This window comes from Phymastichus coffea, unplaced genomic scaffold, assembly GCF_024137745.1.
Source record: "Phymastichus coffea isolate CEN01 unplaced genomic scaffold, Cenicafe_Pcof_1.1 PCOF00152, whole genome shotgun sequence".
Classification (NCBI taxonomy): Eukaryota; Metazoa; Arthropoda; class Insecta; order Hymenoptera; family Eulophidae; genus Phymastichus; species Phymastichus coffea.
In genome coordinates this window covers 163,482-183,324 of record NW_026706963.1, presented here as the reverse complement: position 1 = coordinate 183,324, position 19,843 = coordinate 163,482, and the positions used below count along the sequence as shown (strand labels likewise).

Genomic DNA, 19,843 nt, shown 5'->3' with positions numbered 1-19,843 from the left:
GTTTTTGAGTAAATGTAAAAGAAGCATTGAGGAAAGATAAAAAAAGAAGAAAAAATTATGTAAAGATATGTATATTCTTTAAACATCTAATAACATTCGGCTGGATGTGCCAAACGTATTTACATATTGCACTACACTTCGACTACGCGCCACTTGTTTAAACTGCAGTTAGAGACGAACTATAACTTCTGTAAGTGTATGAAAGTACCGTATGGGAGTACAACGAAGATCGTATTCGAGGACAAAAAGAGTAATCATAGTGGCACTGAATTTTTGTTCGCATTGAACTCTTGTATTCCTCTTTTTTGTTAGTTGCGCATATATAAGGTTTTATTTTAATCATATCGCTGTATAAGATTGGGCATCAGCGACGATTTAATGCATATACGTGTATATAAACTTGCGCATAGTTTTAAACAATAACTAGAATCTTAAGTTATATCAGTCTAACGAGTTTTTGCTAAGAGGCTTTCGAAAGTTCATTCGCATTATTTTTACCATTCACTCGAGCAATCATGATTTTTTACCATTTGAAAAGTATCCAGAGAGTGGAGCATCAGTTTTACCTGGTATAACAAAGTACAACGATAACATATTTTTATATTTTTTAATTTTTTTATTTTTAATAACTTTTAAAAAATGTCACTCAAAAGCAACGAGTGAAACTGATGTCCTTATGAGGAGAGGAGAGAGAGAGAGAGAGAGAGAGAGAGAGAGAGAGAGAGAGAGAGAGAGAGAGAGAGAGAGAGAGAGAGAGAGAGAGAGAGAGAGAGAGAGAGAGAGAGAGAGAGAGAGAGAGAGAAATCGTTCGAGTGACTGAATACAAATTAGCGTAACAATTTGTTTTCTGCTCCGAGATCCATTTGATCGAAGGACCGATATTCATATATCATAGAAAATAATCAAACTACTAATAAACGATACAGGACCATACGCGTATGTGTGTGTGTATGATATATGCAGCGCGCACTCATCGTATCCCAACCGCACGGACATACTCCTCTTTCTCAAATATAATAGGCATTTTCTCAGCTCGCACGAATAATCACGTTTAATAACGTTAAAAGTTCATCAACACACACGGCGCGGCGGCGGCTTGCTATGCCAGCGCGCGCACGCACGGTAGAGCACATAACTATTATTGTCTACTCGGCAACGTTAATCCGGCGTCGAGTCGGCAATCACTCCGCGAGAAGTGAAAATGCACCCTCCGCACACACAAGGAGACACCATATTTATATCTTTTAGAGAGGCTTCAGCGTTTTGGCCTCGTTGTTCAGAGGGATTTTGTGATGTTGTTAAACAGTCTTTTGCCCCACCATGATTCCAGATCGAACGGTTTGAAGTCTGAAACGGGCCAGTCAATGATTTATTTATCGACATCTCCTTTAACGAGCTGCCGCTTCGAAAGCGAGACGGACACATTTTTTCAATAGTGATAAGATAGTAAAAGACTATACCTTGTAAAACGTAATTAGGCTCCCCATCATTATAGTAAACTATCGTTTCTGTAACGGAAATGGCTTATTAACGCTACATTACCTTGATTTTAATGCAATAATTTTGTCTATCAATTATGTTTGTTTACCATTTGTGGAAGACTCATACTGATCTGAATCATCCGAAGATGAACATCTCTGCCTGGCATTGATCTGATTCCAAGCTGTAAGAAGAAAGCAAACCAAGCTGTCAATGGTCCGAAGTTGACAGTCTATTGTAACACTTACAGTCACAAACAAACTTGATTAACTCTTCGTGCTGTGGTGTGATAACTTCTTGTCTTGTTCTATGCCTCTGAAGGCTAGGTTTCAGCTTTCCATTTGTGTAGAAAACTGGTTTGGGAACATTGCTAGAGGTTCAAAAAAAAGTAACAAAAAAGGTTCAATTAACTTTTAATTCACAAACATTCTTCTCAATGGATTGATGTTGTAAGCTCAAGATCAACACACTCAGCTATTGCAACATAATTGCATCACAGTCACTTTTGTGGATAGATGTGCATGCATCAGCAGATTTTTAATTGAGATCATCTGTACTAACCGATTGATTTTATCCTCTTCAGAGGTGTCCTCCTCAGGATCACTTTTGCGAGACAAGTCTCTAAGGTTTTCTAGTCTTTCAAGATTTTGATTAATTCCTGTAATATTAATGAGATTATTCATAAGTAGAAGTTGCAAAAAATAAGTTGAATGATGGAGCAGAAACAATGCATATCAAAACATTGTTTTTTTGGAGAGAACAAGAGTATGAGGCAAGAATGAAAACAAAGATAAGCAAAAAGCATAAACAGCGCGTTTCTCCAAAAATAATCTGAGCGACCGCCAAGTTCAAGAAACAACCCTTACGTAGCAACACTGGTATGCAAATCTCGAGGCGTTAAGGTCGTTGGCTGGAAGTAACCGCCGGGGAAAATGAAAGCGACTACATAGTGTCTTACGTGCGCGAAATAAGTACCTTCGCGGGAGGTATTCGACGATAACGTGCAAAACTCACCTCGCCTCGTCTTGGCGACAATTTTGCTAGGACCCTTGGATACCGTATACATGATCAGTGCATTCAAAAACCCTGCAGATACAACTTGATGCTTAATGTCGAGTTAAGACACAGCCACGCTGCGGTTAATACGAAGATGTTACTTTCTCGGCAAGGAGAAACCGACGGGATAGATAAAGCCGACCACTCTCCTCGAGAACAGACAGAGAAAAACTGAACTGAGAGCGCTGCCAAGCAAGAGAGATATTACGTGAGCACAAGAAAAACGCGTATGCGTGTGAGGCGCCGCTGCGACGGTGTGGGTGCAACATGTGACTTAGCAGAAAAGTCCGCTAAGTATCCTTTCCGAAAACTTTATCGTATAATCACAAAAAAATAATCGGATGTAAATTTTCCTCTTCTTTGCGAGGTTCATTTGGCCTTAAAATAATTGTAAATAAAGCTTGCATGAGGCCGACTTAATTTTAGCCGTGAGTCAATTTCGTTTTACTTTACTTGGAATTTGTTAAGTTCTTCGCAAGCAATTGGTTTCTTTCCTTCTCTCATATCGTAACCTGTCGGCTCAAGCTTTTACACACTTATCATGTAAAACAATGAACATTATATAAGTGCACATGCTTTCACGAAATATTTATTTCCACGAGAGCGGGTGCTCTAACAAATGCATTTTCCATTAAGAGTTTTCTCCAATGTACATTGTCCTAAAGATAGATTCTAGCAGCACGTGTAAATGCGTGCTAATGAACTAAGCGATTGATGGCTGTATAGTCGGAAAATATGTGGATTTTTTTCGAATAACTAAAAATATATATGTTCGAAAATGCTTATGGTTGGAAAGGCGTAGTCTTCATTATCGACGATTGTTCGCGACGACAATTGACTTCTGCTCTATCTCGCTCAACGAGCGACATCGACACTGCATTTTGGACGTGGGTACATGTGTCGATGTCGTACGGAAACCTTTGAAAGGAGACTTAGGAGACTCACCGAAGAAAATATAATGCGGGAGTTCTTCAGCTGAAAATTCACAATTTTTTACATCTCCAATCCATACTCTTGTCATTCTAAAGGTGAGTCGATTTGAAGTCTTAACCTTTACGATGTTCTTTCAAGGAATGTGGTGTGTAGAATTGCATCATACTGTCTTACTTTTTGTAAATATCCCAAGTCGACACGTGATTTTTTCATATACTTGTGTGAATATTCTTTTATGTGAGTAAAATGCAGTAGAACCGCGAGTATTTATCATCTCGTAAAGTTTTACCTCGTTTTCGATTTGATTTTTTCTCTCATTGTATTATTGTCAAGGAATAACACATTATCAGTATGTTGGGAACAATACTCATTGATTTTCAATTATGAAAATAGCTTTGACTTTATTGTAATGTTGTATTTCAGAGTTATCGAGGGGTAGGAATGCCCAAAGAAATCCAGTGAGATGTATGGGGATGAGCAACAACAGCATTACTATTCATCGTTAGAAGGGACTCATTTGGATGTTAGAGTTGAAGCTGTGTTAAAAAAACCACACAACAATGACTACTGCTGTGGAGACACCATTCATTCGTACCATCGAATGGGACATGATGGACAAGTCAAAGTTCTTGCCTCTAAGTATGTTATCCTCTTTTTCAGTAAGATGTTGTCTTTATCCACTGACAGTCATCAAGACTCGACTTCAAATTCAAAGAAAAAGCCACATGTATACAGGTCTGTTAATTAACCTTGTTTTTTTCATCAATTCAACTTCTAATTGTGCTATATGCACATTACAGGTATGATAGATGCCTATCGAAAAATCTATCAGCTGGAGGGTATCTCAGGTTTATACCGAGGATTCTGGATCAGTTCAATTCAAATAGTTTCAGGTGTTTCTTATGTATTTACATATGAAGGTGTTAGACATGTATTGAATCAAGATCCTGTTACTGCAAATTTCGACCCAAGAATAAAAGCTCTGATCGGTGGTGCTTCTGCAAGCATAGTAGGTCAGACTTTTGTAGTTCCATTTGATGTCTTGAGTCAACATTTAATGGTTCTTGGTGTACGCTACAAGCATGGAAAATTAGTTGTTGATAAGGTAATGGCAAAAACTCTTTGATATTCTCGTATTGAAAAAACATAAGGTTTTTACACTTATTCGATTCCTTGTAGACGGGTATGAATCCTTTAGGAGTAACGTTTGAACAAGGAAAATCTCGAGCGCAAATAACCGCTGAAATCGTCCGACTAATTTATCAAAGAGACGGTTTCCGGGGTTTTTACAGGGGCTATGTTGCATCTCTCTGTGCCTATGTACCTAATAGCGCATTGTGGTGGGGCTTTTATACGTTTTTCCAAGGTAAAATCAATAAAATATGTAGGGCTATTGGAATGACGATTTACTCGAATACTTGCTATTTCAGATGAGTTATTTAAAATCTTTCCCAATTGGGTATCTCACCTATTTATTCAGTCGGTCGCTGGAACGCTGGGCGGTTTCACGACGACAATAATAACGAACCCGCTGGACGTTGTTCGCGCGAGACTACAAGTACAAAGACTAGATAGCATGTGCAATGCAATAAGGGTGCTTTGGCAAGAAGAAGGTATGCATATGTTTACCAAAGGTCTCTCAGCACGGTTAGTGCAATCGGCGTGCTTCAGTTTCTCTATTATTCTGGGCTATGAGACTATCAAAAGAGTTAGCATACACGAGGAGTATAAAAGTTACGTTAGATGGTGAATTGTAGATGTTCTTGTCGGCAGTCTCTAAAGCGTGCTATTTTTTCATCCTTCTCTCTCATTATGTGCAGTGATAGATTATTCAATTGCCAGAGTGTCATTCCATTTGAGCCTTTTTTTATTCAACTAATTAGCAAACGTTATTTGACAGTGTCCAACTAATAAAGTGAATCACAGATTTTTAAATAGAATTTATTTATCTTGTGTAAATGGAACGTGAACTTTGCAACATACATTCAGAAAACATTTGGGAATATGTGTACGTGCATATTTTTCATATTTATGAAAATATCGAAGAAAATCTTTTTTAGATAGTGAATTTGAATATCTCTATAGAACAATTTGATACTTCATTGTCATTAAACGAAGCGTAATCTTCATAAAGAAGGCATATTTTATATAGAGTAATTTTTTCATTAAAAATGTAACTGTAATAAGTCATTATTTTCATGATTTTGCAACATTTTAATTATTATTGCAGGTGGTGAATATAAAATTATTGACATAAAATGAGTTTTGTTAATATGTTACTTAACGCGATAAATGTGTACCTATTTCCATATTTCATTATTGTATATACTTTCTTATGTTTGAGAAACATCAGAATCGAAAAATAATATAATCTTGATGTTGTTTTGTTAAAATATATGGCAATTTAGTCTTCAGCTACATTAAAATGAGAGAAAAATTCAGTAGAGTGCTTGGCTGTATGTATACGCTTTTGTAAAAATAATGGGTATTAGATAATTTTTTACCAATTGATGACGAGCTTATTTCAGTAGCTCTAACATTCATTGTAGCTAGTCACAAAGTTTGAACTTATGATGACAGTATACAACCAATGTTGTCTTGACATAAAACGCTTATTTCAATTCATTTAGCGTTCTTTAATTAGAAGATCGATTTGTATGATAACTATATAGTGTTCAGAAATATATGTAAATATAGCATAAATATGTAAAAATAAAGCAGATGTATATGATATAAATATCAAATAAAGAAAAATCAAGTTTATGACGCAAATTGTTAATTATAGTCTTTGTTTTCTTTATCTAAAGTTTATTAGTGAAAGAAAAAAATTAATGATAGGATGAACAATGAAATTACATTTAAAATTAGTGTCATTTAAAACAACAACAGTCGCTTTATTATTTTTCTTACCTCCAGTTAATACTAAAAAGAAGTTTTTATATTATCTGAAGTACTTGCGACTATACAAGTGCATACATTCTAAGGATCATTGTCAGGCTCACTGCAATGTGGATGTTTCTCTTTTTCTTAAAATTTTCTTAAATACCATACGGTATACTAGTGTCTTAATATTTACCATTTTCAGTTTTTTCCATTTCTTTCTAGTATCTGGTAAAACCGAAAAACAACATTTTTCAAAATCGTATGTTTACAAATGTATCTTAAATTATTCTCACATTCACCAACGTTTTATGTTTTACATATAATGTTTTAAAAGTTATACATTTTAAGAATTCGATTCACTCATGCTTACACTTCATTATTATATACAAATTAAAAAGCGGTATTTATTCAATGTATACAGCTTAAAAAAAATTTGTAAATTGATTCAAAGAAATTTTATTGTTAATATAGGCTTCAAAGTTTGTATTCAATAATAAGTACTTAAAATAAGAAGTGCATCTTTCGTTTCGATTTTAAGTTTGATACTTTACCAAATATTTTATTTATCAAAATGTACGCCTCATCAAATAAAATGTGTTAACTCTTTTATAAAGCATAATAAAATTTGTTATGTCGTGAATTTCATTACTTTAAAAATAAACAAATAAAACAATAAAATCAATATTTAACAGTTCAAATAAAATGATATCAATAAAATAATTATTATAAACGTAACAACATAATGGCGAAACAATGTGATGGTAAACTGCATTCTGTTATATAAACCAAAGTCATGTACATAACGTTTACAACCGTATGTTAATAATAATACTTGACTAAATAAAATAATAGTTAAAAATGGTTTAAAGCATTTTTACTAAATATGAGGCTCAACTTTCCTTTTAGGAAAATTTGTAATCAGTTCATTAATATTCTTTCGATGTGTGAAATATTCGTTTAGTAACAGTTGTTTAATGTTATTTTAATTTCGTAAATGATCATTGCAATAGTACTCGTGAAATAAATAAAACCATTCTATTTATAATTTTCAAGTCGATCATTTTTTGGTAATAAGATTTCTTAGATATAATATTAATTTTGTATTTTTCTCTATTATGGATATTTATAAAAATACTAATTTATAATCTTATAAATTAAAGAATCTTCTTGATTTCGCATATGAAATCTACTTCATAAGCAATGGATTTTAACAAAAATAATATTGCAGCAAGTTTCACGGAATATTTTTAAAGGAAGATTGTAATAAAATTTTTGTTTGGAAATTTATACATAAAGTTAAAAACTGTGTTTGTAAATAAGCTACTTTAAAAATAATGTATGTACACGTATAAGACGATCTAAATTCGAAAATAAAATTCCTTTAACAGATCGTATAAACTATAACTATAGAATTTTTTACTTTTCTTTAGCAAAACAATCATATCTAAAACATATAATACGTAACACTCTTTCCATCACTTCATTAGCTACATCGTAAAACCTGATTTCTTTTCAAACCTCTTAAAATGTGCTCACATTGATTTTCCACGTACCTCACAATACAATATTAATTTTAGCAATAATAATAGGAGCGATTGCATGTTTCAGTTTAGAAGGCAGTTTTAGGAATCCTTACATTTTCACTTTAACCTACAAATTTAATTAAATAACTAGTTGAAAAATTATTTGGCAATAGCATGATCTCATATATCTATAAAGCCAGTATGAAGTTCCACTAAGAAAAAAAGGATTACTTTCACTAAACTTTCGAAACTGAACCACCTAATCGTCGATGCCACAACGCTTAAGTAATGATTCCAGCTTTACGAAAAGAAAGAAACATAACATAGATGAGTGTCGCGCGCATAAAGAATAAGTTTGTATCCTGAAGCTAAGAGAGATAGTTTAGAGATATTTAAATATTTATATAAGTCAGAGCGAGACAAGGATGGAGGTGTGGTGAATTTTCGTTTAAAGGGCAAACAACGACTTGTCTTCTTGGTCCTTGCTGTTGCCACTTCCACCACCACTACTGGCTCCATTCGATGTCGTAGCTCTGCTACCGCCACCAATTTCACTAGCCACTGCTGCGGTGCGCTCCGCTAGGAATCGCTCGAACTCTGAGGACGTTACCGATTTGTCGGTCTGTAGAGTTTAATAAAACAGATTTACTTTATCAATTATTTAAAAAGCACACGGGAAAATTTAGTGGATACTCACTGGATTTTTCGCACGAGATGAGCTGGGATCTGCCTCATCATCGCTTCCCCGCCTACATAAAGTAATTTAAATATTAACCCATAAGTATGATTGACGAATAAAATGTTCGATTGAGTGTGGTGAATGCGTCTGACCTGTTTTTAGCTGCGTCGAAACTGGCAGTTCTCGCTTGAGCAAACGCGTCGAATTCATCCTTTTCGTGATCCTTTCGCCGAGACGACATCGTGTCCTCACTATCAGCGATACCTTCAACAACAAAATTGACGAATTATATTATTGATTACAGAAGGAAATCTGTCAAGGTTAAAGCCACGTGATTATACCTAAATCATTAATACGTTTCTCTATAGCATTGAGAGGTAGGGCAGCGGCGCCTTGAGCGTCAGCCTCGTCGTCAGAAAGGTCTATAAGTGAATCACCAGCCTCGAGTTTTTTCTTAACGGCAGCGGCATTTGCCATCGACTGATTGGCACCAATCGCTTGTGCCACCAATGCACTCGCTGGCACCTGTTTGTTCTTTGAGAAGCGTCTATAACGTAGGAACAGATTGTTCATTTCATCGTTAATCTGCAGCAGTTCGGCTGTAAGTTCGTCGTGTGCCAGCTTGCCGATCAAATAGACTACGCGTTCCTGCATCGATTTGCATGTGTTGTGTAATTCCTGCAATAACAATTTTGTATCTTTAAAGACGTGCTTTCTTATTTTTAAATTTACTTAATTCGAGATGAATTCCTGCAAATACTTTTATCTTGATCGTTACTTTACACGAGTGTCTTATCTGTTTGTCATCGATAAGTTACTTTATTTTAGCCTGCTTAAGTTCGAATGTAATGTTTTTTAGAATAGGCTTTTTTGCGAGAGAACAATATAAAAGATAAGCCCATTGGACGTTCTCATTATACCTCTGAGAATCTATTAACGCATTATCGACACTTTTTCAAAATTGTGGTTCAACTTTGGAGGTATCATTCACAGATCACATTTATTTATTGTAAGAAATAAATTAGCTTACATTTATGTATGTCATAAAGGAAAAAATGTAAAAAAAGTACCAACCGTAAGGAGTTCCATATCCTCTCGAGCTTGTACAAGCTCACTGCCGGCCTTGTCTTGAACCCCACTTGAATGGGCAGCGAGCATTTCTGAAAGAACACGCATGTTGCCATGTACAATGTCCAGTTCACCGCGCAATTTGAGCATCTGCTGCTCGCTCAATTGCATCGGTTGCACTGGTACGCGACGAGTCGGTCCCGCTGTTAACATCGCTGCTCCTACTGCCGCTGCTGCCGATGATGAAGTCGAGGATGCTCCTGTGGTCGGTATCGCTGCAGCTGCTGCCGCTGCTCCGGCTGATCCTGAATCCACTACTTCTGGTACGCTCTGTAACGATAGATCAAAAGTTACTTGGACTTAAATCATGCAATAAGAAATGTTAAGCGAATCCATGCGCTGAAACACGAATAACGTGTTACGTTGGTTGGACACATTTTTTGCGTAAAACGTTATTCTACAAGTCATATCCTCGTGAATTTTAATGAAGCATAACTTAGAGGTAAAAGGAGCTTAGTTATTGTTTGATATAGTTTTTGTACGTGTTTTCCTATTTTTTATTGTGCATCGATACTCCTGCTGGTATTATAGAGCGGGTCTATTTAATACAAAATTCATCAACTCTGCAATTATAGCCTCTCATGATTAGCATTATATTACAAACGTGAAACCGGTTGAGAAAAATGTTCACTTCAAATATCATTATTACAACAATGAACGCCTATGTATAGAGTACTTGCAAACGAACAACATGTATATGTTCGTGTGTATGTGAGCCTCGAGCGTAATATTTAGCCTGACGATAATTCGTTTGTAAATTAACGCGCTGAAGAGAGACCTACATTAATTTATTATCTGGCGACCTTCCGAAGTGCATTGGCTTCAAAATAAAAATATAAATGCTTATTCCAGTATGGAAGAGCGCGATATTTCATCATAACGTGAAACTGTGACATAATGAACAATAATAGTTTAGGGTTCGGTTACTCCAGCTTTTTCTTTTTATGTACGGCGACAAAACGTTACCGTGTTCGACATGACAGACAACGTTGATTATATAAAGTGAAACACTAACTGGAAATATTAAAACGAAATATTTTTTATACATAGTAAACAAAATTATTAATAAACAGCTTTTACAACCAAATGAAAAAACCAGAACTTCATGAGTCATCAAATGAGTCACATAATGTCTATCTAATCTTGATTAAACTGGTGACAGACTGCTTTTGGATACTAATTATTAGTAGTATTCACAAAAGTTGGAAGTTCTAGACTGCATCTTTTTAACAATGTTCAACAATTGATTTGCAACAATGGTGTCCTTTAAGCTTGTCAGTCCTGATCTATTAACACTGATAGTAACATGAGTCTAATAAATATGAATTAAAAATCTTACCCTTTCAGGAGTAATAATAGGAGCCATGGCATCTAAATCAGTCATGGGAAAATCAATTCCTTTGGACTTGAGTTCTTGATATACTTGTACAACACCTTGTGTATGAGATTGATTCTTGAATGTGTCTGCCCAGGTCTGTATGAGATTTAATATTTTCTCTTGCACTGCTGTAGGAGGTTCGTTCTTGGGACCTATTAGCTTAACCAATTCCTGGACAAATTCTCTGGAGCAGGCCAGTGCATGAAAGCGTTTTCCACAATTTTTGACACACGTTTCGAGTACCTTCCAGAAAACCAAATCAACTCTTTAGAAAGTAATGAAAAACACTTGTTTGTTGTAAATGAAACTGAAGTGCTCACAGTAAGAGTGTACATGACAATAGTGTAGTTCTTGCCAGCTGCCTGACTGAGTCTTTTCTTAATAGCCTTGATGGCATCTCTTGGTCCTTCGTCAGTCTCATTAATGATATCGCATATCTCCATGTTGAGTGCCCAATTTTCACTGGGTAGGCTGCCATCGGTGGCTTGCTCTATAAAAAGTTCAGAAGCAATAATACAATAGAACATACACTGTTCTCGTGACAATTGCATGGGCATTCCGTGCTTATATGACTTACCTATCCTCTGGCCAACAGGCGAGGTAAACGGATTGGTAACGTTGACTCCAAAGAACGACATTGCGCAGCCAGTGTTGACACACAATGAAAACAATGACGTCGACTGAACGATGATAGCCGGTACACGGGAGAGCCGAACTATATCGCGTATATTAACAACTGCGCCTTTTTGCCTGCGTCTCTGCGGTTAATATGAAAAGAGACAGCCTGGACGCACCTAGGCCTCACACACGCGCGACACCAAGCTATCAGCGAACACTCGTGAAAAGTAAACGACTATGCGTGTGCGCGTTGGCGTAGTATTGTACGACGATACAGCTGATTCGTATTTGCAACAGTAAAATCCACAGCGTCTGACGAGTTTCTACTTTAGCTGTGCTACACTGATCGCTCTTTACCCCCTTGCGCAAAGTGTCATTTTCTGTGCGGCGGCAGTGGCGGTGGGCTACTGTATACGTGTATACGTTGCTGTGTTATGCTGCTCCAATTTCTCGCTGGCGGTAACCCGTCAATGTACGCATTGTTACGTGACCGACATTTTATTTATTGCTGTCGATTTTTCCATGACGTTTGGCCGTCTTGAATGTTAGCAGGACCTTACTACATTTGTAATTTCCCTCTTTGCTATACGCAAGTGAATGTTCACGGAGACGTCGAGATTGTTCCGGCACAGTGATTTTGAAGCAGTTTTCACCCCCGCTGTATTATGCGATGTATAGTCACGACGCCATGGCAACGTGCAAACATCGGCAGTCTTGCGTCCGTCGCTGCATCCTGGCAATTTTTCGAAATAGCGCATCAATTAAATTGACCAAATGTTACAATCGTACGAGCCGAAGAAATACACGGTGATAACGAAAAAGCTGCTGCTTTCACAAGCGAATGAGCAGGCAACGAAGGGCAGACGCCACACTGCTCTGGAGAAAATCGAGGAAATCCGGCTGGAATACTTGAGTGAGCGAATAATTGATGATTGATTGTTTTGTCTTTGTTTTTTTCCGAAACAGAAAATCTCATTTGTCCGCAGATATCTTGAAAATAGATTGTCTGTGGCCACTGACGAATGTGGTAAAGCTGAAGCTAAACAACAACGTGATTGAGAAAATCGAGAATCTCGAGTCCTTGGTGAACCTTTGCGAGCTCGATTTGTCCTTTAACAAGATCACCAAAATTGAAAACTTGGAAGCACTGAAAAATATCCACGTATTGTCTTTCTACGACAATGAGATCGAAGTCGTCGAAGGGCTTGACAGTATGAATAGTCTCACGATTCTGAGCCTCGGCAAAAATAATATTTTCGATTTAGATCATGTACGTCACAGTGAGTTTTTTTCTGTCATTTGCTTATTCATAAAAATCGATAGTGATGTTTGCTATGTCATGTACGAAACATCACCCATGTCACGATTATTGGAAAAAAAATCAATGTTTACCTGTGTTAAAGAAAATTGCCCCTTATACGACGGTTCCAAATAAAACGAGCATTTTATTTTCATTCATAAACAAACAGTTCGCAAGTTTCAATTCGTCTTTTTCTTTTTCCCTTAGGTGTTGTACCTTCGCCAGTTCAAAGAGTTACGCAGCTTGCAGATGGCAGGGAACCCTTGCACGGAGCGCAGCGGATACAAATGCTATCTGATGGCGTTCGCACCACAATTGGTTTATTACGGCTATAAAATGATCACGGATAAAGAGCGTGAGGATGCCAATGAGAAGCACCGGTAAGCGGTAAAGCTGATGCGTCTTTAATTGCCAATTGGCTATTAAAATAAGCTCCATTCCCCGTTAGAAAATGCCCGTGGAAATCGTTTACAATATCGCTTGCTAAATTTCAGTCGAGCTTTATCCAACATGCAAGAAGCAGAAATGAAGAAACAAAAAGAATTGGAAACCGCGGAGCTTGCGCACAGAAAAGTCGAGCAGCAATCTGCCTCTTACGTTGAATATCTCGATGAAGATTGCTTGTTCCTGCAGATGTTCATCGATGATGATGGTACAAACTTCTGTTTTCTTTTGAATCCTTCATTCAGATTCCAATTGACTTCTCATATTCGATTTTCAGAGGGAAGGAAATTGGCGGAGCTTACTCAAGATACCAAAGTCGCGTACGAGCAATATCGGCAAACCTTCTCCGAAATCTGCCACCAGTTATACGAGCTCGGCTTGAAGGAAGAACTTCGCAGGCAAGATGAGGTGAAAGCCCTGAGAAGTATCGTTGAGAGGGTCGAAGCGGCAGTCATGAAAAAAGCTCGAGCGTAAGTCTCGCAAAAATCGCTGTCGAATCTACGAGTTACTACTTCAACATTTTTTTATTGCTTTACAGGATTATCAACAGCATTCAAGGTAAAAGATTGGAAATAACCGTTCGAGTAACACAAATGCTACGCGAGGCAGCTATAGCAGCCGAGGATGCGGACCTCGATGACGACACGATCGATGAAATCGACCGACTTGCCAAGCAATTGTCGCGAGACTTCAACATCTTCCTTGTCAATATGCGAACAAAACTTATGCGCGAGGAGACGATTGTCGACGAGCAGATCGAGGAGATGATTCGAATGTTTAAAACTAATATTACTGATATGGTTACTTCATTCCTTGAACCTGCCCAGGAATATTTCACACAACTAAGGAACCTTGAGACTGAGTATAACGACAATATCGGGCCCCTGGTTATGTCGTACTTGAATAGTTTGGAGGACGAAGAAAAGTCACCATTCTTATTGTCTTTGCTGGAGGATAAAGATGCTTTGCAGAATTGCCTTGCTACTTCGCATTTTATGCATTTGAAGGTATATTAAAACACGACATTGTTACCATGAAGGTGAATCATTCAATTTGTTTAATTCAGGTGATCGACGATCGACAAGATCGCATGAACAATCGCTTAAAAGAATGGAATACTAAATTTGTTGAGAAATTATTTGAGTGAGTATTTGAATAGATTTAATAGATTGAGAATAGTGGTAGATTAATTTGCTTTTTTAGGCAAAATACTAAAATGAGAAGAGATCGAATTTTGGAGATTACACATTTTCTCGACTATCACATTGAAAACTCAACGGTTGCGAAGATACTAGGACAACAATCCTCTCAAATGGAAACTAAGGAAGGGGAAGAGGAAGAGGAAGAGGAATCTGTTGCAGAAACTGTAGAGGAAGCCGAGAAATCTGAAGAAGATTGAAAAACAAATAATTTTTTTAATTTAAATTTTATATTTCCATAACAAGTGGTAAAAAATGTCTTAATAAGTGCAAAGACCATTAACAGGATTTTATAGGTTTTACATAAAAAAGTGCATAACTCCAGGATCTAGAGTTAGGTTCCATAATAACATTCTTCGGTATATATAAAAATATGGAAATGTTTGGTACATTGCATCTATTTGGTAAGGGTCGCATCTACTTTGCTTTCTTTTTAAGAGACTGAATATATTTGTCAAGGCCTTCTTGGACTTGAGGCATCTGAACGTAATTTACGAAAATCGTTGTATCCCATTCCCTATTTCCTTCCAACCAAACGAGATTTTCTTTTCTCAAGCTCATTTTTGTTGCTTCTCTGGCTTCGGCTGAAAAATTATCACAAAATCATTAATAAAATCATAGTTACTTTATAAATTTAAGATACAAACTCAAGACTTGCCAGGAATTTTAGCATATTCACTTATATATTTTTCGCATTTGGCAAGGGCGTCATTTTTATCGGAAGCCAGTTCATCTATTAACCCAATTTTTAAGGCTTCTTCTGGTTTGAAGAGCATTCCTCTATAATTCAATTAAAGTTAAAAAAAATATCTCTTGAACTTTTAATTTTTAATTAAATTTCAATTTACTTCAATAAAGCCAATTCTGCTTGTCGATAGCCTATAGTACTAATCATTGAATCCTGGAACCATTTTGGAGCAACAATGCCAAGCTTTGTTTCGTTCAGTCCAATAGTATGCTCACCTTTGACCATCACTCTGTATTCACAAGAAAGAGCCAATAAACAACCTCCAGCAGGACTGGCACCCTGAGATAACAAATTTTGATTATTTGTTTATCAAAATATTTGTAATTATAATGATTAAAAAGCTTACATTGATAGCTGCTGCTGTGGGAATACTCAAGCCATAAAGTGACAGCCATAAATCTTGAAGTGCATACCAAAAATCAGTGCAACGTTTGATATCTGGTTTGTACATTTCCATGATGTCCAATCCAGCTGAAAAAACACTAGCTAATGAGGATGTGAGAATGATCCCTTTACTGTTATTATCAACTGCATTTTCCAAAGCTTTACGTAATTCTTGAGCCAGCTCTAAATTAATACTATTAACTGGTGCTCGGCCCATAGACACTGTTGTGATTCCTATAGAAAACAGATAATATGTTAATATAAAATTTATCATATAAAATAATGTAAATCATTATCAGACATTGAATAAATATGCAAAAACATACAGTCTCTTCAAATAAAATATTGCAGACTCTTGCAAGAATTTGCAATATCATGCAGTTTTTTTTTCAATATATGCAGATTGATAGTAACTGCAGTGTCATAATAATTTCAATAAAATATTCTAAAAAACTACTTTGTTATTAAGAAAATTGTAATTGACAAATTTAATTTTTCAAAATTTTTTTTTGTATGAGAAAGCTTATTTCGTTGGATGTGCAATTATTTATAAACGTACCGTTATTGTCATTATGAGAAACCTCGACGAGATGACCTTTGATCGCTTGCGTGGCTGCGTTTCTCTTTTGGAGAATTGATCTCGTTTGATTGAGAAATAGAGATGAGGCTCGTTTCATCAACGACAAGTTTGCCATTGTTGTTAGTATACGAAAAAGAGAAAACTAGAATGAACTTCTGACTCTTCCAACTGGACGAAAGTTTGTTCCAAGCTTTAGGATTGAAAATCACTTTCTTATCAGTGCACACATACACTTATACTTACATGAATAAAAAAATCAGTATGTGTTCGATCGAGGTTATGATGCACTCTCTCCGCACTCGTATACGTATGCTGTACGCCGAAGTTACGGAGCTGAAGGCCGGCTAATAAGACGCCAAGAGTTGAGCGATTTGGCGAACAAGTACACACGCGCGCAAAAATGTTTCGCCTTAGTCTGTATTCTTAATACTACGTAAGAGTTCCGCGCGATGGCGCGGTCAGTGCGAGATAATCGCAATCGCAAAAGCGACTTAAATCAGGACAATTATGTGTGATTGTAAAAGAAGACAACCGCTGCGCGCTAACGTATTGATGAATGTCCGAGGAGAGATTATTTAGGTAACCGACATAAAATATGTCATTACCGCGTGTAGTTTAAAAAATGAAAAACGACAGTGGGGCACATGTCCCGCCGGAGTGCCGATGACTTAGGCAATAGTTCGACTGACCACGCGCGAACCGTCTACAATGCACCACTAAAGCAATGGAAAGCAAACGGAGAAAGAGAAAACAAAGAAACAAATAAACGGCGTCGTGAAGTCGTGGCTGCCGCTGCCTGCCTCGGGAAGCTCGTCGGCGCGGTGGCTCCATATTTAGCCGCGTGCCCAGCCGGGCGTGCGCGCCCGCGGCGTCGCAGTCGACGCGCGTCCGCGCGAGCGCGAGCACGCGATCGAATCGGCAATGATGATGGGCAGGTGTTGCGTAGCGAGCTGCAGGAACAGCGGTTCCGAGTGCGACGAGGCCGCTGCGCTGTTCGGAGTGCCGATCGAGGCTGACCAACGCGGCCGATGGCTGGCGGCCGTCGGCCCGAGCGCTCGCTCGTTCAACAGCATCAGTCTGATCTGCGAGAGGCATTTCCGAGAGGATCAGATTGAGAGGCAGCCAGTTGTTAGGGATTCTTTTGGCAATGTTACTTTTCAGGTATACACGCGCACGCCATGGTTGGCCGTTGCCATTTCTACCGTCTTGCTCTTCTCGTCTCGACTTTCCAAGTCATTATGCCACGTGAATTCATGCAGTATCGAAAGCTCCCACGACAACTCGTCGAGTATTTTCGCGATTGAGAACTATTTGAAAGTGGCTCGTATCATTCGTTCAAAATCTAGCGAATTTACACGACAAATTTACAGATACTCAGTGTTTTGTGAATTAACAATCGACAATGGATTCAAAGCGCAGTACGCTTTTCTTCAACTTGCACTTTCCCCTCTACATTTTTATATTTCTTTTAGTTACACCGATCATATGATATAAAATTCACAGTCGCCTTTCAAAGTTCAGTGAAATTATTGTATCATCAAAAAGAAAAAAAAACGAACAGGATCTTCCGTTTCTAAATCAGAAATAAATCAAAGGTCTGCTATGAGCGAAAGGCTGCAAGCGCAGCGAGAGGCGCGCGCCTTCGTATATTTATAAACGTGGTTCAGGATATTTTTGGATTTTTCACGCTCGACGGAAGATGAACTGGCGCTAGTGCTTTTCCTCCCTGTTTTCTCGTCGTTATTTCCGAGTGACACGCGCACCGCTTCTATCGCTCTTGCGTGAAAATCAAAGAAAGACGACGCTTTGAAATGATTCCAGGGAGCGCTCGTCAAGCTTTCCCTGGCGAAAGACGCCGTGCCATCAATATTCTGCGAACGTACCGAAGTGACCACGGACAAGAAACGAAAAGCGCCTCCGTTGGAGCAACCAAATAACGCGAATGCCGTAGGTAAAGTGACTTTGTCGCATTTTAGATTCCAGATGACGACTGTCATCGCTACTTATCGTGCGAATTTCTAGGCAGCTCCGACGAGGGTAATCCCGGCGCAAAGTGCAGCAATATCGTAGTTTCCTTTCACGAAAATCAAACCAGTTCCATACAGTACGTCATCAATGGCTCGCAAGCTCTGCCGGCACACGCTAATAGTACCGGACACGTGACAGCCGTATCAAGTAAATTATTGTATTTAAGATATTCTGTCTTTATGCGTGACATATTTAAAATTTTAATTGTCGATGTGCTTATTCAGTCCGTAAAATCGACGGGACTCAATCGATTTTTAATGATAAATGAAAACGGTTAAATACAAATTTGAATAAGTTCTCAAGGATTCGATACAAAAGCTACGAATAACGTAGAAAATAATGGTGCAAACAAGGCTTTTACGTGTTATTGAGATAATATAAAATTCCCAACAGAATTGTTTTTTCACGCCTTTCATTGCTTTCAGATACAGCTGTAGTCGATAAGCAACTAGTACTTCAAAGAATTCCAGATCCGGATCGATCAAATGCCCAAATGGGTCAAGAAGTTACCGTAGCTACACCCAAGGACGAAGTCCTTTACTTAAGTCAAGTAAAGAACAATAACTGCCCTCCGCAGAAAAAAATAAAGAGGTCCAAAAGGAGTACATTTCAGACTCCTCTACAACAGTCGGAGAAAGATATGAATTTGCGCTCGTTCGATCAGATTTATCAAAACAGCGACAAAATCAAATTGCCAAATTCAATGTGGGGCTATCACAAAAACGACAAGGACAACAATATCATGGTTTTCTCAAAGATCAAGTGGTTCAGTACAAATGCGTGTACCTTGCCTCTATACGAACGACAGGTAACACTTGTAGTTGTACTTTTCAAGAGATAATTTTCTTATCTTTTTCCAATACCTGTCCATGATCGCGGCCCCCCTCTCTCTCTTTCTTTGCCCTCTCAACAGGTAATTTTCCACGAAAGCAGCGAATTGAAGATTTACATAAACAACACATTCTCACCACTGGAGACACCTCGCCCACGCGACATTGCTGAGATGGAGCAAGTATTATTGGACGTCGACAGGTTGTCGTTGTGTTCAGGTGGTCCCTCGATTGAGTTTGCACAAACTGCCGCTCTCGCGCAAAAGGATCACGCGGTCGGTCGCTGGCGTCACAAGTATTGCCCAATTATTGTCGCAAACTACGAGAACATCTGTAAATACTGCAGCTCTATCAATCAAGTGTTCAGGTATCCCAAACAAAAGAGGATGCCTTTCGGTAAACGTGCGCTGCGTGCACAGAAGCAGCAAGCGAAGGATTGTAGCTGACGATCGAATGTCTTTAATTATAAATATGTGGTTGTCAACTTTTCTGCAAGACCTACATGATAATTTTGTAATTTTTATCTGCAAATAATTATCACGTATATCTCAATGTATTAATTTTTTAACACGTATGTATGACACTGAATTGTGGCATGGTGATAAATAAATGAGTAAATTGATGTTTAAAGTAAAAAATACTATATTCTATGG

At 37.7% G+C, this 19,843-nt stretch overlaps 6 protein-coding genes across 6 annotated transcripts; 3 read left to right on the top strand and 3 right to left on the bottom strand.

Moving 5' to 3' along the window:
• Positions 1 to 26: 26 nt before the first annotated feature.
• On the bottom strand, positions 27 to 2,679 carry LOC131672533 (MAPK regulated corepressor interacting protein 2). Its single transcript, XM_058949820.1, has 7 exons — positions 2,637 to 2,679; positions 2,494 to 2,565; positions 2,041 to 2,137; positions 1,728 to 1,849; positions 1,589 to 1,663; positions 1,461 to 1,508; positions 27 to 1,347 (listed from the first exon to the last, which is right to left on the bottom strand). The coding sequence occupies exons 2-7, from the start codon at positions 2,543 to 2,545 to the stop codon at positions 1,277 to 1,279; spliced, it is 465 nt and encodes a 154-aa protein (XP_058805803.1). The 5' UTR covers positions 2,546 to 2,565; positions 2,637 to 2,679; the 3' UTR covers positions 27 to 1,276.
• Positions 2,680 to 3,075: 396 nt separating this feature from the next.
• LOC131672531 (solute carrier family 25 member 44) lies at positions 3,076 to 5,223 on the top strand. The gene is made up of 5 exons (XM_058949817.1): positions 3,076 to 3,563; positions 3,892 to 4,203; positions 4,269 to 4,573; positions 4,648 to 4,834; positions 4,899 to 5,223. The coding sequence occupies exons 2-5, from the start codon at positions 4,029 to 4,031 to the stop codon at positions 5,216 to 5,218; spliced, it is 987 nt and encodes a 328-aa protein (XP_058805800.1). The 5' UTR covers positions 3,076 to 3,563; positions 3,892 to 4,028; the 3' UTR covers positions 5,219 to 5,223.
• Positions 5,224 to 8,298: 3,075 nt separating this feature from the next.
• On the bottom strand, positions 8,299 to 12,050 carry LOC131672529 (TOM1-like protein 2). Its single transcript, XM_058949815.1, has 8 exons — positions 11,637 to 12,050; positions 11,380 to 11,549; positions 11,021 to 11,302; positions 9,628 to 9,951; positions 8,895 to 9,231; positions 8,706 to 8,817; positions 8,572 to 8,623; positions 8,299 to 8,496 (listed from the first exon to the last, which is right to left on the bottom strand). Exons 1-8 carry the CDS (start codon positions 11,695 to 11,697, stop codon positions 8,323 to 8,325), a joined length of 1,512 nt encoding a protein of 503 aa, XP_058805798.1. The 5' UTR covers positions 11,698 to 12,050; the 3' UTR covers positions 8,299 to 8,322.
• LOC131672528 (dynein regulatory complex subunit 3-like) lies at positions 12,023 to 14,841 on the top strand. Its single transcript, XM_058949814.1, has 9 exons — positions 12,023 to 12,149; positions 12,230 to 12,590; positions 12,664 to 12,947; positions 13,185 to 13,357; positions 13,472 to 13,629; positions 13,699 to 13,891; positions 13,960 to 14,428; positions 14,488 to 14,564; positions 14,625 to 14,841. Exons 2-9 carry the CDS (start codon positions 12,452 to 12,454, stop codon positions 14,818 to 14,820), a joined length of 1,689 nt encoding a protein of 562 aa, XP_058805797.1. The 5' UTR covers positions 12,023 to 12,149; positions 12,230 to 12,451; the 3' UTR covers positions 14,821 to 14,841.
• A 27-nt stretch (positions 14,842 to 14,868) lies between these two features.
• On the bottom strand, positions 14,869 to 16,718 carry LOC131672532 (enoyl-CoA delta isomerase 1, mitochondrial-like). Its single transcript, XM_058949818.1, has 6 exons — positions 16,576 to 16,718; positions 16,312 to 16,500; positions 15,715 to 15,986; positions 15,469 to 15,647; positions 15,279 to 15,400; positions 14,869 to 15,204 (listed from the first exon to the last, which is right to left on the bottom strand). Exons 2-6 carry the CDS (start codon positions 16,445 to 16,447, stop codon positions 15,038 to 15,040), a joined length of 876 nt encoding a protein of 291 aa, XP_058805801.1. The 5' UTR covers positions 16,448 to 16,500; positions 16,576 to 16,718; the 3' UTR covers positions 14,869 to 15,037.
• Positions 16,719 to 17,256: 538 nt separating this feature from the next.
• On the top strand, positions 17,257 to 19,674 carry LOC131672530 (uncharacterized). Its single transcript, XM_058949816.1, has 5 exons — positions 17,257 to 17,493; positions 18,154 to 18,283; positions 18,355 to 18,507; positions 18,786 to 19,168; positions 19,274 to 19,674. The coding sequence occupies exons 1-5, from the start codon at positions 17,257 to 17,259 to the stop codon at positions 19,634 to 19,636; spliced, it is 1,266 nt and encodes a 421-aa protein (XP_058805799.1). The 3' UTR covers positions 19,637 to 19,674.
• The last annotated feature ends 169 nt before the right edge of the window (positions 19,675 to 19,843 follow it).